The 18,740-nt window shown below is 35.4% G+C and overlaps 1 protein-coding gene across 6 annotated transcripts; it reads left to right on the top strand.

Moving 5' to 3' along the window:
- The first annotated feature begins 345 nt into the window (after positions 1 to 345).
- Positions 346 to 18,455, top strand: LOC110028248 (auxin response factor 7-like). Of its 6 annotated transcripts, none has more exons than XM_020730014.1 (16): positions 346 to 664; positions 744 to 1,428; positions 1,621 to 1,807; positions 2,578 to 2,696; positions 2,771 to 2,866; positions 3,005 to 3,061; positions 3,343 to 3,495; positions 3,614 to 3,698; positions 4,060 to 4,150; positions 4,296 to 4,460; positions 4,797 to 4,916; positions 5,041 to 5,116; positions 5,375 to 5,543; positions 16,314 to 16,828; positions 17,534 to 17,724; positions 17,796 to 18,455. In XM_020730014.1, exons 3-16 carry the CDS (start codon positions 1,759 to 1,761, stop codon positions 17,953 to 17,955), a joined length of 2,046 nt encoding a protein of 681 aa, XP_020585673.1. In that variant the 5' UTR covers positions 346 to 664; positions 744 to 1,428; positions 1,621 to 1,758; the 3' UTR covers positions 17,956 to 18,455. The 6 variants fall into 6 exon arrangements, with proteins under 6 accessions (XP_020585673.1, XP_020585674.1, XP_020585672.1 ...); XM_020730015.1 differs by having other exon boundaries at positions 346 to 1,087; positions 1,291 to 1,428; XM_020730013.1 differs by having other exon boundaries at positions 346 to 1,087; positions 1,200 to 1,428.
- The last annotated feature ends 285 nt before the right edge of the window (positions 18,456 to 18,740 follow it).

The following is an 18,740-nucleotide window of genomic DNA, read 5'->3' as shown; positions in this document are numbered from 1 at the left end:
ATATATATATATATATATATATATATATTTGATGATTAGTACTTCGAGCCAAAACGAGCCGAACACGAACAAACATATCTTAGTTCGTGTTCGGCTCATTAACTTATCAAACAAAATTAACGAGTCGAACACGAGCTTCTTAACGAGCCTAACACAAACTGTTCACGAATAGCGAGCTATTTTGACAGCCCTAGCCGCATGACTCATTCTGTGATCGGTGTTTAACCAAAAATGCCACCCGACACCTCCCAACATGCTCTCAAAAAACCGTAGTTCGCGGCCGCTCTCCCAAAGGGAGCCTAAATCCGTTACAAGGCAAGACTCCCCATTATCCCGTGTTGGGCGGTCCGCGGACAATTTGGGTGCATGGTGTGAGTCGTGCACGGCTGAGATTGGCGCGTGTCGATGGTCTTTGTTCCAGTGAGCTTTGTGACAGCAGCGTAAAGCTGAACCAGCGCGATGGTAAGCCGAGCCGGAGCAAAGCGACAGATCGATGGCGTCCAAGGAGTGACTTGGCGAAGAGTACCGCTGTGCGTAGGGAGCAGCGGTAGCGGAGAGAAACCCGACTAGAAAATACCGCGAGATCTCGACCGTGGTGGAAAGCCGGGAAATTGAAGCAGGCGGTCACGCAGAAGTGGCAGTGTTGCAGCGTGAAGCGACTCGAGTGCGCGCATTCTCTTTCTTCCTCCCTGTCTCTCTCGATACTGTTCTATCATCCGTGTGACTCTCTTGCCTTTATCTAGGATTGATTTGGTTGGATGAATCTCTGGACATGGAAGAACTTTGTGAGCTAGGTAATGGTGGGTTTAGGCTCTTCTGATTTGGAGTTTTGCGTTGAGGAGGTGAGGTTTGGCGAATTTACTGGATACGGGCAGGAAGTTCGTGGCTCTGAGTGGAAATTTGGAGATCGGGGCGATCTCGTTGTGGGGTGCCTTGGTTGTATCGTTTCCTTGAATTGATTATGGGAATTTAACTTTTGATAATTCCTGATGGCTGGAGATTAAGCTGCCGGTTTGTTGAGATTCTGGGTGAAATGGCTGTTTCGCGCTATAATAGTGAATTTCATGATTTGAATGAAGGGATTCAGGTATCTCTTTGAGGCGATTGATTGAATTCTGGTGGGTGGGTGTTATTTTAAGAGGTTTTTTCTGTTGATATCGCTGAATCACTGAGTTGTTAGTGATTGGTGAATTTTTTAGGCGAATTACTGAGTTATACACGGCTCTTTCTGCTTAGATCTGCATTTCTGAAGTTTGATCTCCGCTTTTCGCGAATTCCTTGCATTGGTAGGCTTTTCTGTTATCCGGAATGGGGGAAGCAGTCCATTCGGAGTTCGTCGGAGGCATACTTTTGGAACACTTCGTCTGTGCTGAATATTGAGCCACTTCAGTTTTAAAAGCATCATAACGAAGAGGCGGACGTTTCTAGGTTTTTTTTCCCCTTTTTTTTCTGACTTTTCATAATTGATTGATTCATCTTTTGGCGTCTGTGTTGGCCAAGTCGGGAATGATATTGGAGTCTTCTCACTATTAGCGCGGCGAAATTAATGTCGGTTTATAAAAATTTATTGCTGTTTTTAACGGGCTAGCCTCTTCATTTCACTTCCTTGGCTTAATTTAGATTTCTTTGACGAGGAACTGCGAGATTATAAAGTTCTTCTTGTCCAAGACTTAGTGAGCTGGCTTTCTGTCTGTTCATTTTTCTCTGGATTCCCCCTACCAGCGATCGAGATTCTGAAGGGGATTATACGGAACTGTCATGGCTCTTGCTTCTCCAACTCATTCCGCAAGCGAGGTGCTTGGTTCAGGTTTGTGATTGAAGGTCAAATTTTTTGTCTTTCACTTTTGGTTGCATTGTCCTTAATTCTGCATTTTTTTTGTCCTTAGTTCTGCATTTTTTTTCTTTGTAATAAATCCTCGCTATGTTTTGCATGAGGTCAGCTTGATCACATGTCATCTAAAATAGTATGTGTAAAAAATTTATGCGCGTTTTACTCGTGTTCATCTGTGAAGATGGTTTAGGAATTAATTTAACTTTTCCTAACACTTCGTTCTTTATTTCTGTTGATTCTTTCAGTAACAGTGAAAACTAGGTTTTGTTACAGTTTCATTTTCATTCTTTTTCTGTTATTCAATCTTCATGCTTCCTGTGTCGCCTGGTCTTCATGTCCGCCTGAATTGTGTTAGTTTTATTGGTTTAATCTGTTTCATTGACTTTATCTTCTTTTCCGTGATAGTATTTGAATTTGGTGTTTCATTGCTTTACTAGATATAATATATTTTCCTTGCTTTCTCTTATGTCTTCCTGCACTTTTTGTAGATTTCCCTTATTTGTCTGCTTCTTTCTTTTTACTGCTTGTTTTCTCCCAACACTGATGGATTTTGATGAATTTGATTTTCTGGCTTTTGATGAATTTGATTTTAATCTTGACAACCCCTTTTCTACTTGTCGCTGTGCCATTTAAATTGACTGGATGGTTTACCACAACAATTTCATTTTTTAATGGGTATTGCATGATAAATTGTTTCTTTTGTTTAAGCTGAGGAATGCTATCGTAAAAATGGGTTCACTTTTCAGCAAAACTTCGTGGGAATCTGTTGTACAAGGAGCTCTGGCATGCTTGTGCTGGGCCGCTGGTTACGCTGCCTCGTCAAAAGGAACGAGTCTATTACTTTCCTCAAGGCCATATGGAACAGGTATTTGGTTATCTCATATATATAATCATTCTCCCTTCAAAATTGTTTAGCAGTCATTTCCTTGGTTTCTGTAGCTTCAGGCGTCAACCCACCAAGGACTTGACCAGCAGATGCCATTATTTGATCTTCCTTCAAAGATCCTTTGCAGGGTAGTCAATGTTGAACTTCGAGTAAGCTCCACTTTGTACTCTTTGAAATGTGAAAACCTTCCTCAGGTTCTTTTGAAAGTACTTGGATCGATTCAATAATTAACTAGTATGGTTCACTATTATTTATTTATTTAGTCGTTTTTTCTGTTTTTGATATAGGCTGAGTCTGATACTGATGAGGTTTATGCTCAGATTACTTTGCAACCAGAATCTGATGTGAGTATTTATACTAGAATGTATCATTGGTCAGCAAGATTTCAGATAAATCTTTTCTTTGGAAAAGTGCAGTGCATATTTTTCCCAACTTTCTATATACCTTTGAAATCCTCATTCGTTTGTCTCTCTCTCTTTATTCAAAGAAGTAACGAATTTCAATGACTGCTTCATTAGGGTGATTTGTTCATGTTGTGATTGTTTTATATGCCTCTTCTCCATTCCATTTGTTATGTTTATTTTGATTTTCAGTTGTTTTAATGATGTTTCTTTATATCGACTAGCAAAGTGAAGTGACCAGTCCAGACTCTCCCCTTCCAGAACCTGATAGCAGTATGGTTCATTCCTTTTGTAAAACACTTACGGCTTCGGATACAAGCACTCATGGAGGATTCTCAGTTCTTAGGAGGCATGCAGATGAATGCCTACCTCCACTGGTAATTTAATGCATCAGCAATTATCATCTTGATCCATCATGGCAACTTTTTAGTTATTGAAATTTTACTGCAATCTCCTGTTAATGTTTAATTCTGTTTGTCTTTTTTATTTGTTAAGGATATGACACAGAATCCACCATGGCAAGAGTTGGTTGCCAAAGATCTTCATGGCAATGAATGGCATTTTCGCCACATTTTTCGAGGTTGATTATGTTTTCCTTCACATTTCATCATAGTATCATGCTTTACTTCTTAATTTTTCATTATGAGTGCAAAAAAGCATTATTTTGTGTGGTTTTAGGAGAATGGCTATAGAAATTTAAACTTTTACTACCCTCTTTTGCTCTTGGTGGGCTTTGGTTTCAAGATTTTATTTTATTTTTAATGTAGAACATGATATTCTATATTTAATTTTACCACTAACTTGGTTATGTCTGTTTGTTCTATGCTTTGAGTATTTTTATTCTTCAGCTCTCACGAACTTGGCACAGTTCATGGTATAATTGCTAAATTGGGAAAAATTAAACTATCATTATTTTATTATTTATTTTTTCATTCTTGTAGGACAACCTAGGAGACATCTGCTTACTACTGGATGGAGCGTTTTTGTTAGCTCAAAGAGATTGGTTGCTGGTGATGCATTTATCTTTATGAGGCAAGTGTTTTAAATTGCCCTAATCTGTCATAATTTTGTATTTTGTTTCTTCAAAATCTTCTCGTCATTGGATTGGCTGGTTAGGCTTTTCATGGAAATGATTCTTGTTAAGTTTGTATTAATGACTGTCTTTCATTTATGGCAGAAATGAGAGTGGTGAGTTGTGTGTTGGTGTAAGGCGGCTTATGAGGCAGCTAAATAACATGCCATCATCTGTTATATCTAGTCACAGCATGCATCTTGGAGTTCTTGCAACTGCATCGCATGCTTTGTCTACTCGAACTCTTTTTTCTGTCTTCTACAAGCCAAGGTTGGTTTCTTTGACTCTTATTTAACTGGGGAATATCTGAAAAGAGGTTGTTGGGTATTGGTCATTTATTTCTTTTCACCTATACGAAAAATTTCATAGATTTATAGTTGTTTTCTGCATGAAAATTTCATTATTTCATTCATATCCAAGCACTTGATAATGATTCTTTAAAAATCTTTTTTTTTTTTTCTTTCATTGATAATGATTCTTTAAAAATCTAAAAATCTTTTTTTTTTTTTCTTTCAAATGGAACTTGTTATCATTCTTGGATCAACTAGAAGTTTTATCTTTCAAAATCGGGGTATCATTTTTCTTATTAGTTTTCTGTGGCTACAGGGCAAGCTGTTCACAGTTTATCATCAGTGTAAACAAGTACCTTGAAGCGAGAAGTCAAAATCTATCAGTTGGTATGAGATTTAAGATGAGATTTGAGGGTGATGAAGCTCCTGAAAGACGGTATTAAAGTGTAAACTGCACTACTATTAGATGCCTTACCATTTGGTCTCACTGAATGTAAAACAATTATATATATATATATATATATATATATATATATATATAATTTTTTTCCCTGTAACAGGTTCTGTGGTACCATAATTGGTATAATAGAAAACACTTCTTCTAGTTGGCCAGATTCAAATTGGAGATCTTTAAAGGTGATCCATATCTGCTTTTCCTGCTTCAAATTTTTTTGTCAAGTTTTTCCAAACTATGATCCGCCACTGAGTGCCTTGTGTTTTTGCTAATATCGAGCTTTTGGGTTTGGATTTCTGACTGTTTAGTTGCCTTTTGTTGTATTATTTTATCTGTTTAAATTAGCATGTTCAGTTTTCCGTGTCTTGTCTGTCTTGATGGAATGCTTATTTTACTACCACTAATTTTCTTCTGAAAAACTCACTGCATTTATTTTGCAGATCCAATGGGATGAACCTTCATCTATTCCACGACCTGATTGTATTTCTCCGTGGGAATTAGAGCCTATGGCTGTAGCCCCTCCCCTCATATCTCAGCCAGCAATCCGAAGTAAACGAGCTAGACCACCACTTTCATCTTCTGTGCCACAAGAGTTTTCTTCTGTATATGGTACGGGATTGTCTTGAAAATATTTAAGTTGAGCTGAAAATGAATCCTTAAGGTTAAGAAAAAAAGTTATTTGAGCCCATCTTAAAGTAAATCTAATGACTTTTGAGCCCAAATTGATACATTTGTATCAGGATACCTCTTCATTCTTCTCTTTAGTTAATCGGTGGTTTGTTTGGTTTTATTTTTTGTTTGTTAGAAATAAGGTATGCTGATATTTTTTTGTTAATCTCATAAACTTGTATTTTTTTATAGCAACTTAAAGTAATTGCGACTGCTACTTTTTAAGCCCCACTGCTATCTCCCATTCCTCCCTCTTTTCTTTCATAAGTTCGTTAAGTGCTAGACTTCAACTTTGCTTCCACAAGCGAGAGAGCCTAGTTTTGCAGATAGATTGTCAGAATTTATGTAAAAATCATCTGCATCACTTGAGAGGCACCACTAGTTTTTCCCAAACATTCAGTTCACTTCAGGCTGCTGGAATTAAAATACATAAATTATTATTATTTTTTAAGAATTCTGTTTTGATGTATTCAATCTCAGCTGCCTAAATTGAATTGGATGGTTGAGATGAATAACCATGGTAGTTTGATACGATCCGACACAAATTTCCACACAGAAATTAGGGCAAAACAAATTTCTTTCTTTAATAACACAAACAACACCACACATAAAGGATAACCACTTACAATTTGAGAGGTAGACGACACTCACAAATTCTACAATTTGAGAAGTAGGAAACCTCTCCCAAACCCTAACCCAACACTCAACCACTATCTCATGCATAGTCCTAAATCTAAACATATTAGTCCTATTTATAATTAGCAATAATAAATATTAAAAGATTAAATTGCCCTTAGGCTAATACAAGACAAAATTACCTTTAAGCTAGGCATCAACATAATTGTACTCTTCTCCCAAAAAGACATCTTGTCCTCAAAGTAGGAAAAAGTGTTGCTGGATCAAGTCGTATAGTTCTCATGGTTCGTCGACATCTATAATCCTTTCAATTTTATCATAAATTCGTAGTGACACTCGGGAATTCAAAATGTAGTCTTGTGCACATTATTCGACAATATTCAAATCAGATAGTGTCCCGACTTCTAGTCAATCTTAGAGAATATTGCAGCCCAAAACAGCTCATTATGTAGCTTATCGATCACCATAATCTTTGTCAAATCCATATCATGAATCTCTGTCAACTCCGTTTCATGTGTCTCTTCCATCCCTGTCAACTTCGATCCTGCTTTCTTCCGTTTGTTCAAATTGTTCGAATGTTACGCTATTTCTTCAAAGTGTTTCCACTTGAGTCTGCTCCTAATTTCTTCGCTTGATATCGCAACTCTATTCGCCTAAGGCAACAATGCTACCCTAATGTCATGTGAATCCTTTTAGTTGTTACTGCTGGTGTCCGTTCCCAGCAACGTCCCTCGTTCCCACGATGACCTGAGGTTGTTTTTTGTGAAACTTCATGATGTTTTTCATTATTTCTTCTAGGACTGTCAATCTCCTCTCCAACCGCCCCCCATGTACATGCAAAATTTTGTCTATTTCAGATTTGATGTGGCTTATCTCTTCCATTAATTTTTCTTCTAAAAAATCCAATTTTTTGGCCGGCAATACTCCCTGTATGTTTCAAGTAACTCCTTTGCGTTGAAATCCTATTGTTGGCATTGCGGGTAGCTTGAATCACCACTGTACCATGAAGTATTTAATGAACAATCCCTTCCTTGCTTTTAGATCACATGGGGCAGTCACTCGGATCACAGCTAGGGCAATCCGAATCGTGCTTCATAACTCGATTAGGTCCGTCGCGAGCTGCGATGCTGACCATGTATTCTCCTAGTTAGCTTTAATCGCGACTGCATTGCTCAAATGGAGCCAAAGGATGTGAGTTTTGGGTCTCCATATGCTACAATGCTTCTTAACAAGCTTCGGTCTTGACTGTTTTTGAGTTGAGGTAGCGAAAGTGTCTCCTGTACTCCATGATCATTCCCCTTGTTGCGATCCCGATCCTTCTGCATGATGCATTTGCATAGTTTCTTCCCAGATAAAATAATGAATGTTGCTTCGTGTTGCTTCCTATTGCAATCTTGGCTCGACTGTTCTGCGACTACAGGTAGTCGCTATCTTCTTGTTCCCGTGGCTAGAGTCTATGAACCCGTCGTCGATTTTTTAGGAATCGAGAGCTCTGATACCATTTGATATGATCTGAGATAATGTTTCCACACAGAAAGTAGAGCAAAACAAATCGCTTTCTTCAATAATACAAACAACACATCATATACATTATAAACACATGAAATTCAAGAGGTAGGCCATCTTTCCCAAAAAATATAATTCGAGAGGTAAGCTATGTCTTCCAAATATTATAATTTGAGAGATAGGAAATATCTCCAAAACCCTAACCGTAAGATACAAGACCCAATCTCATGCATAATCTCAATCTTTAGCATATTAGCTTTAGTTATACTAAACAGTAAGAAATAATAAAAGACTAAATTTCCATAGGCTAATACAAGTCAAAATTACCCTTAGTCTAGGCACATGCATGACATACTTTTGCATCCGTTGAATTTGACATTGTTGGCATTTACTTTGGTTTTCTTCAAATTTTAGCTGTCAGGCAGTCTTGCACCACCAGGAATATAACTTGAGGTGAAATTGGTATTATTGTTGACAGTTTATAGTATAGTGAATCATTTTCTATGATCTCCACACAAAAGTAGTCATTCCAACCCTTATAATCATATTGTTTTAACTTGTAAGTGCGAGTAGCATGGCAAACTTTTATGATTGGTTGCTCGAGGTTGAGGATCATCCGTATCACTTGTTTAAGTGTTACATACTATAGAACACACATTCCAAAGCTATCTTAATTGTTCATATTATTGATGGTCAAGATATTATTGGCGGATGGGTTAGATATCCACTATACATCTTGAAAGTTTTTCTTTTTAAATGATCATACATGTCATTCAAAGAATAATATACTATCTCGAGGGTGGAAATATTATCTTAAAATGTATCTAATGATGTGAAAATCTTCAATATTTATGGGTCTACAAAATTAGAGATTTTTCCCCCACATTACGAGAATTTGTTTTATTCTGGGATCTAATATCCCTATGAGGGGCAACCATTATAGTTAATTTCATTTTAAGAGTTATCGATCTCGAGAATACTTTCGATTAAAGTATTGAGTTATGTCGGACATGATTACATGATAAGTGTTTGCGAGATTGTTATTTTGAAATTTGGATTGATATATTCAGGTTTGAAAAGATTTGCGTGGAATTGAAGGGTGGGACGCCTATGTCTAGCTAATAAAATGGCTTGGCGCTTATGTGCCACCAACCCCGCTCCCATTTTCCATCTTATTTGTATGCATGATCAATTTTTGGCTCCTGAGGCATCTAGGTGTTCAACTCCCGGTGCCTAGGTGCTACTCTTTTATTTTGCTAAATTCTTCATTTCTCCAGCTCTGACAATTTTTCTGATCTGAATCCTATAAAATACATCATAAACATCTTTAAAAATCATAAAATTATCATAAAATCAACTTAAAATAAGACATACATGATCACATATTCAATATACATCAAATTCCCTCAAACTTAAACATCACTTGCCCCTCAAATAATTTTAAAATTCAAAATTAGAATATTGTAAAATGTAATTATGGGACTAAAGATTCAGTGTTTTCTAATAATATAGAAAATATATATTAGCAAAAGCAAATATGTATTTTTCTTTATGTTGAACTTTTAGATTATCCCCTTAATATCCTGATATATCAAATAGTAATACAAATTTGTGCGATCATCCTAAATCACTTGCTTAACTAACATACAATTAATATCAACCATAAAATCCATTTATCTATTCAATTATACTATCTTAAGCTCGTTACCATTTCTGAGTAGAAAATTTCTAGCTTAAGTTTGAAAAACTATTTGTCCTTTAAATCTCAAAGCTTCTTTCCAAACTTTTCTGAAAATTCTCTTTTTATTATGACCCTTTTTCTAAAATTTTCTATTTATTTATTTCATTTCTATTTCCCTTTTTCTCTATTTTTGCTGGGATTATTATATTTGATTCAGCTCTTATAATGATTTTGAATCCCAACCCTCTTCGCAAGTTAGATTTTCATTACTATTCCTAAATTAAGTCATAAGTTTATAGGTCGGGAAATGATAACTAAGAATCAATTTGTTTTAATTAAGTAGTGACTAAATTTTATACTATTAAATTATCAATTTTATATATATTTAATAATCAACCAAGTATTTAGCAATAATTATAAAGATAAATAATTACTATTTGTTGAAGATCAATTATTAGATAATTATTAATCTTTTCCAAAACTTCAAGAAATACATCACTTTTACTATATGTTTTTTTTTTAATTATTAGTTTGAAGTTATCTTTAACTATGACTACCACATCTATTTATGTGAATTCGAAAGGTAGATTTTTATTTTACTTAAAAGGAAATATTATTGCTTGGACTTCCCCACAAAACTTGTTAGTTATTTGACACAAGTCACAATAGAAATTTCTGCTCATGGAAAAAAAATTATAAATTTTACACTATTAATATCACACGAGGAAATAACACTTTTCGATTGTATGCAAGTATAATAGGAAATGCTACTACACAATAGTCACAATAGGTTAGTATTGAGATGAACAAAAAAAAAAAAAAAATTTCAAGCAAGCATATTACAAAATTAAAACCACAGAAATCAACTAGTGCGGGTCATAAAATGCTATCACAATAAAAAAAGATTCTCAACACAAAATATCACAAATAAAAAAATCCTAGCACATAACAAACGTAACAAATATACAAAGCTCGGCGAAGCTACAAATCACAAAAATAGCAAAGTCACAACAATAATGAAATAGATTCAAGCCAGTGTCCCAAAGATCCATCACAATATCAAACTACTCTTCGTATTCCTCATCACCATCATCCTCCATCGACTGAGTTGTATCATCATAAAACCTGAAAAGTGGAGTAGGGAGCACTATCGGATCTGACCCCTCGTTGCATTGGATATAAATCTTACCCAATAAATCTGACCTAGTAAAGACACAAATGACCTCATGAAATCTATCCTCCAAACATCAAATATTTCAACTTTCAAAATATAATTTAAGGGCACCTCATCTATTTTAGAAATATTACTTCCTTTCTGGCACCAATCATATTTCTTAATATAAGCATTAATATCTATTAGTAGGGTTGGTCAGTAAAATCCTAATTGCAAAACTTTGGAAGTTATTCTAAATTCTTCGAAATGTCTCTCAAATTCAGAATCATGACATGCTTTCATAATCTCATTGACTTCTTCTAAATGGATGCACCTCCTAATATTTTGTTCTTTACATTTTGTAAACAAGTATGACTTATCTTAAAAGTAAATCTTGCATCATAAATAAATTTTATCCCCTGGTTAACAACATTTCAAAATGTATGATACCACTAATGATAAAATTCACTTTGTCAGCATACCAAAGAATGATTTGTTCCGTAATTACATGCAGTTCATCAGAAAAAATCTCATTAATATGTTCAAGAAGTTCAGCAGAATTTTCCTGTTCTAAACAAGACAAGTGGTTTGCTACCTCGTTTTCAGTGCCTCTCAAATCAATTTATCTATATCGAATTCCTGTAGCAGACTTATCCAACAAATCAATCGAGATTTAGCACCATTCTTAGTTACAAGTATTTAATAGCTAGTGGTCGGTATGGACTTTAACTTTATTGCCTATCAAATATGAACTAAACTTGTCAAATTTAAATACTATAGCGAGTAACTCGCTAGTGTTGGTATAATTCATTTGAGCTTCATTCAGAGTCCTACTCATACTCACATGGTATTTCATATGAAAAATTCTCTTTTCCTTGTACTAGCACAGCCCCTACAACGTAATCATTAGCTTAACACATAATTTCAAAAACAATCTCCTTGTTTGGTGCTACAATAACTGGTGCAACAATTAATTTTTTCTTTTAATCACTTAAAGGCAGCTAGACATGTCCTTTTAATAAATGGCATAAATGATACACTAATCACTGAGAAATCTTCCATAAAAACTTTTATCATTTTTTCTATCATATCTGAAAAAATTGGTATCATATATCTCTAAAAAGTTGCAGGGGTGTTACAAAGTTTAAAATTCATCCTCCTAAAAGCAAATGTTCTATAAGAATAAGTGGTGGAGGTCTTATCCCGATTTTCTGGAGCTATAGAAATTTGATGACAACCAAAATATCCATATAGGAAACAGTAACACTATTTGTCATGCCATTTTATCTAACTTGTTGAGAAAGGACAAGGAAAAATGATATTTCCTAGTAACTTTGTTTAATTTTTTGTAGTCTATATTCTCTATCATGTGACACTACTAGTGGGTATAATTTCTTTTTGGTCATTCTCCACTACAATCACACCAATTTTCTTAGCAACACAATGCATATGGCTAACCCATGCACTATTTTAAATATGATAGATTATTCATGCATCTAACTATTTTTAATATTTCCTTCATTTCTTTGATAACAAAATTTAACCTCATTTGGGGATCAATTTTGGGTTGGTTGTTTTCTTCTATGAAAAGTCTATGCATGTAAAGTGAAGGTGTTACGCCAAATTATATCAGTTATAGTCCATCCAAACTTTCCTCAAATTTTTCAGTGCTCTCATCAACTATCTCTTGTACGTTTGTTAATTCAGCCGAATTAATAATGGGCAAAGTAGAAGATTCTCCTAAAAATATTTATTTTAGGTGTCTAAGGAGAACCTTAAGTTCTAATTTAGGTGCCTTAACTATGGATGGTACTAAAGGTTGAGCACTAGTTGAGGTTTCAAATTTTAAATATATCCCAAATCACTCTTGGAATTGCATCTAATAGTAGAGCACATTCTTCTTTAGGGTATTTACTATCTTCCTCAATCAATTCATGTTTCTATTGGATCAACCTCAAAAGTATCTGGAAATTGACTTCTAATCAACCCATCCAAACCTATAACACAAATTATCACCCGAGGATTGTGGGTATTTAATCGATTTCAAAACATTATATGTTATCTCTTGATCATTAACTCTCATAGTCAACTTCCTTTTCGAACATCAATCATTGCCTTTTCTATGGCTAGAAAAGGTCTACCTAAGATTATGAGTATCTCTCTTTCTTTCTGCATAACTCGAACTATGAAGTCTGTTGGAAGGATAAATTTATTTGTCTTAACCAAAATATCATCTATAACCCCTCTAGGATAAGTAAAAGATCGCTCAACAAATTTAAGTGTTACAATGATATGTTGTACTGCTCCTAATCATAATCTTTTAAAAATAGATAGGGCTTAAGATTTATACTAGCCCCTAAATTACTTTTTCTTGTTAAGAATGTCTTTTATAAATTTGACATAGCTAAACTTTTATTTTAAGACTTTAACGAAAGGAACATTAATTTGGAGTTTTTTAAACACATCCAAAAACCTTGAAAATTGTTGTTCAAGCTTGTGTTTTTGAAGCCTCTAGGGGAATGGTGAGGCTGGTCTTTCTCCTTCATTCGTAGAAATTTAGTAGGATTTTCCTATGTCCGTGTTGGTTTTTTCATAACTCTTTCTGGCTCAGGGTAAACTATTTCCACCCTAATCTCATTCCTAGTCACTTCTTCCAACACTTTTTCACATCTTAATTTAGTGACTTTTACGTGCTCATTTTCTTGTTCTTGGGACTCACTTTAGTATTTATGGGTAGGGTTATCTTGAGTTTGTTGCTCAATGGGCTCCCTATCTGTTCTAATTATTTATTACAATTTATTGTTGCTGCAGCTTGACTCGGCAATTGATCACCTATTTGCATCACAATCTCTTCCAAAGGTAATTCTTTTCTTTAAACCATATATTTGAAGTAAATTTATGTGGGTAAGTCGGTTTAGGGTTTCTACTACCTTGATTATTCTAATTACCTGTCGGGGTTAGATTGGTTGTTACCTCGCTACTTTGTTCTTACACCTTCATTATTGCTATTGTAGTTAAAATTCTGGTGATTATTTCAGCCTGGGTTTTAGTTGTTCGAATACGTGTCATTGAATTTATTGATTATAACATTCATAAATTCCACAAGTATAACACTAGGATCAACTAGTAGTCCATAAGCATTTTTCTCCATTGCTGCTGATTCTGGTGCAAAATTCAACCCTAGATTGTCTAACTTCTTAGAGATATCAAATACTTGAAATGTTAAAATTGTTTGCACATCCGTATCATGCATGCTAGTTATCTTTCTAAATTTTTCTCAATCTGATGACCATTGAAAATTATTTTTCACCATCTCTTCAATTAGTGAATACACTCCTTGAATTGTTTAGACACAAGCGATCCCCCAACATAACATCTATTATGAACTTCAACGATCCCACCAGCTTATTATGAAATATTTGAATTATGAGCAAGTTTAGTAAGCCGTGGTGGGGACATTTTCTAAGTAGGTCCTTAAATCTCTGTCAAACATTACAAATTCATTCCCCATCTATTGGGTGAATTAGGTGATATTATTCCTGAGTTTTGTCATTTTGGATGGAGAAAAATATTTTGCTTGGAATTTGAGTTAATTCATTCCATATGACAATAGATTCAATTGCTAAGGAATTGAGCTGCATTTTAATCTTATCCCTAAGTAAGACATGAAAAAACATAACGTCGTTAGAGACACCGCTATATCGAAGATAAAATACAGTTCAAGGAAGCTCGCTAAGTGAATGTTAGGGTCTTACATGTGTGATTCTCAAAAACTGATTATTTTGTACCATTAAGATAATGATGGGGTTTGACTTCGAAAGTGTTGGCTTCTACGACTGGTTGTTGATACTTAAGTGGATTTCTTCTACTAATGAGTTGACAAATTCTCTAAGTGGTCTAGTCATGATATGGGGTCTTGGTGTGTTGTGTTCTTCCTGAGTTATGTTTGTCATATCTCATAACTTCTTTTTTAGTCTTAAATTTTCTAATTTTTTAATGATTTTTTCTAGTTAAGGGTTGTAGTGTACTAGTTCTAAAGTTCCAGCCCTACGCATAAATAAATAGAACAATCTAGTGAAGTGGCCATATACTAACATAATTAATAAATTACAATCAAACAACTAAAAAAAATTTAAACTAAGCAAATAACGTGCTGAATTAAAAAAGCAAACAAAAAACACAATTTTCACAACAATGAAATAGCAATAAAATAGTTGCATAAAATTAGCAGTAGTAACATAAAACACAACACAAAATTTTTTTTTTTAAACACAGGGAATAACAAATAAATTTTAGTAAATGCACAACACTATAATTTTAAAGTCTAGATCATAACAGTTTGACTAAAATTTTTCTTAAATTGGAAATTCAACGTCCTCGACAAAGATTCTAAAAAACTTAATACATATCGAGATGATGCGTGGCGCCAGTGAATCACGTAAGTATACATGTTCTCCAAGTAGTATACGTAACAAAATCCATGTATCGATCCCACCAGGAATAAACAAACTCCCGAAGTGAAAAATTTCCTGCCAACTGGTTTTGAATTCAGCCTGAAGAAGTTCCGTGATTTTGAAAATTCACTAATCCTAATTTTTGAAATGGCAAAACCTAAGTTGACAAGGTGAGAATTTCAATAAAATTTTCAGATGCTAGTAAAATACTCCCTTAAATCGGTTTTGTAGGAATCCAACTTCGACTAGGTGATTCAAATTGTAGGTGACAATTAGGAGCAGATCTCCTCATCCTCTCTCAAGCGTCTTACAAGGTTTAATGGTCAAATATATACTTAGTTCTCTAAATCAAATGATTAGTCCAGGATTCTTTATTTTACAATAGGATTGCACTAACCTCCAAGCAATACTTCTATTCTCCTAAATTAATGTGTCTTAACCGGTTGTTCCCCTAAGGATTCTTCTGAAACTTGAAGATCACAACATATTTTTACTATCCAACTAGTTAGGTTGAATGTAGACAAAAAATTGAAGGATAAATCACTACCTTATAAAAATTCAGCAAAGCCGCACAGGAAAAACCAAACTTTAAACTTCTATATCACCGTTTCAAGGGAAGAAAACAATTCTACTGATTAATTATGATTTATTGAGAACAATAACATCATTTCATTTATAGGAAATATAAAAAATAAGAGTTTGAAAGGATAAAATTCGATGCAATACATCAAGGAAATTGCAAAATTGTATCTCTTCCTTCTCTAAATGAAATGCTGAGATTACAAGCAACACTCAGAAATCTCACAATCACTTCTCACTTCGCTCTCGCACTTGAAATTGGTGTCCTTGCATTTCCCCTCAATTTCATGTGAATCGAATGCCCCAAGGAGATCCCTTTTTATGGCTTCTCTCGCGAATCGATGCCTGTGAACGGATCAAACCATCAAAACACATGAACTAGGGCCTAAGTGCTCTGCTTTGGCGCCCAAACTCTGCTCCTTGATTTTGCTCAATTCTTCATTTCTTCAGCTCCAACGAATCTTCTGACCTGAATCTTGCAAAATATATCACAAACACCATCCAAAAGCATAAAACTAACATAAAATCAGTTTAAAATTAAACATATGCGATCACATATCCTGTTAATTGTTCTATTAAATCGTTAACTAGAGCAGTGTTTCGAAATAGATTTTTTCAGAACCTCTTTCTATGGATTCCTTTTTTTATGAGCTATTAAATTATACCTTTTGTTTTCTCTTACCGTGCTTTTTTCCATATAGGTCCATGGAAATCTCAATCTGAAGCCAACCAGTCTCTCCCATTCTCAGGGTTACAGCGCGGACATGAATCATTTTCGCTGCCCTACTCATCTCTTGTACATCCACCACCAAAATTGGGCTCCGTTGCTATCAACAGCAACGTTGGACAACCAGCTGCTGACCGCCCCACTGTGTACTGGCCAACTCGGCCTGAAACTCAATCAGAATCCTTTTCTACCACCTCTATGAACGTTTTGCAATCCAATGAAAAGACGCAGGAGGCAAGCGGCGGCATCATGTTATTTGGGATCCAGCTGATTGAAATGTCCACTGTTGCGGAAGATACCTCATCAATGGCTGCTATCACTGATGTTGTTAGGGATGCAAATGACCATCTAGGTGTTGATTTTGAACATCATTCCCGTCCTTCCAACTTAAACCAGTCCGATGGCACGGAGCTAAGCACTGAGCCAGAAAATTCCTGTCTCAGATCTTCCCAGGAATCTCAGAGCAAGCAAACTAGGAGCTGCACCAAGGTTTTTGTTGATACAACTAGATTATTTATTTTCATTGGTTAATGCTTCTCCGGCATCAGCAATTGTGAAAGGGGTTTGCACTTAGTGGCTAGGTTTAGCCTGGTGAGCTCTATCTGCTGCTGAGGGCTTGTTAGGGCACGCAATTTTAGGCTTTGTCCTGCATTTGGATAATTAAAATATATATATTGATTTATAAATACAAAGTACTTTTTCTGGACCACAGGTTTAAGATTTTGGGTCTAAAACGGTTTTGATTACTAGTATATATCTAGATTAAATTTTATTCTTAGTTGTATTAAAGCTGAATTGGGATCAAGTGGCTTATGCTGTTTATTGCTCTCATGATTCTTGGCGGGCATTTACCATAGTTGAGTATGGTTTAAGAACAGGTGAATCATGATTTTACGTCTTCATGTGAGCTCTTGGTACATGATGCAAAAAGTTTTTGAAAGGAGTTGATCACTGATATGGAGAGCTCTTATACAAGGAAATTGTCAAGTTACGTAGAGTTTTGAGGATAGTTTCACATAAGTATTGGCTTACATTTGTAAAGCTTAAGCTTTTTTAGTTAGCTGTGGTCCTTTTAAATCTTCTACTTTAAAAGGACCTCCATACAGGCATGGGCGTACCAAGCCGTACTTTTTTTATGTTGTTTAACATGGATTAGTTTTATCCTTTCTATTTATATGCATTATGAATGCATAGGTGCACATGCAAGGGATGGCTGTTGGAAGGGCAGTGGACTTGACAAGGCTGGAGGGGTATGAGGACCTCCTTAGGAAGCTGGAGGAGATGTTCAGCATCCAAGGAGAACTGTTTGGAGATACCAAGAAATGGCAGGTTGCCTACACTGATGATGAGTATGACATGAGGATGGTTGGCGACTACCCGTGGCAGTAAGTAGCCTGCTCGTCTACCACCTCTTACTCCTTACTCTTGTGCTAAACATAATCATATGTTAGTGCAGTGAGTTCTGTAACATGGTAAAGAAGATTTACATCTACACATATGAGGAGGCTAAGCGGTTGTCTCCAAAGTCGATGCTGGAGAAGTCGTCGCTGACGGCCAAGACCCTGTGTGGGACTGCAGCTGGTCCTGCAGAGGACCAGGTGGATAAGCATGACTGACATGTGGCTTATCTCTGCAGGTAATGTGCCCATCTTTTATTCGTTTTGTTGCCTTTTGGCTGAGTGTATTATGTCAAGCAGGCACATGCAACAGGCACTGTTTTGCCATTCGTATATAGGATCCGTCCATCATTGCCAGTTGACCATAGGCATCCGATGGGTCTTCTGCTGTAATAGGGTGTTAGATTTCGGTTTTATGTTGGCTTTTATATAGTGAAAAGGATTGGATTTATTAGGTGTTTGTTGTTAATGGGAAGCTAATTGTGGATGAGCTGGAAATAGGGCGTTTGCTTGTCTAATTTGATGCCTTCTTTTGTTTGACCTTCTTGTCGCATCCGACGTGTATCTCTTGTCTGTCCTTTTGGTTTGATTTTTTGTTTTCGTATGCGTGCTAATTAGATGTACGCGGGCCTTGCCATCCTAATATGGATGATTCCCTTTTGTGTGGGGTTGGGGGCTCTTTCACCGCATTGTTTCTTTGTGAGAACAAAAACCCCAATTCTGAAGGTTAATACAATGATGCAATGCTATACTTAAATAGAGAGGTATATGAATTGATTTCATGTTAATTATTTTTATGGTTGCTGATGTGATATAATTGTAAATAAGTTTAGTAATTGAATTTTTTAATGGGTTTGCCAAATTATTTGTTTTCATATATTTGAACAAAAAATTGAGGTCGTTGTATTTGGGTTACTCATGTTAGAATTTGCTCATTAAGTAAATATTTGAATTAAAAATATACCGCATTTCTATCAGAATTTTGTTTTCTACTTTGATGAAAG

Source organism: Phalaenopsis equestris, unplaced genomic scaffold, assembly GCF_001263595.1.
Source record: "Phalaenopsis equestris unplaced genomic scaffold, ASM126359v1 Scaffold000507, whole genome shotgun sequence".
In the NCBI taxonomy this organism is placed as follows: Eukaryota; Viridiplantae; Streptophyta; class Magnoliopsida; order Asparagales; family Orchidaceae; genus Phalaenopsis; species Phalaenopsis equestris.
Note: the sequence above shows the minus strand (reverse complement) of the source record. Positions and strands in the feature narration are given on the sequence as shown.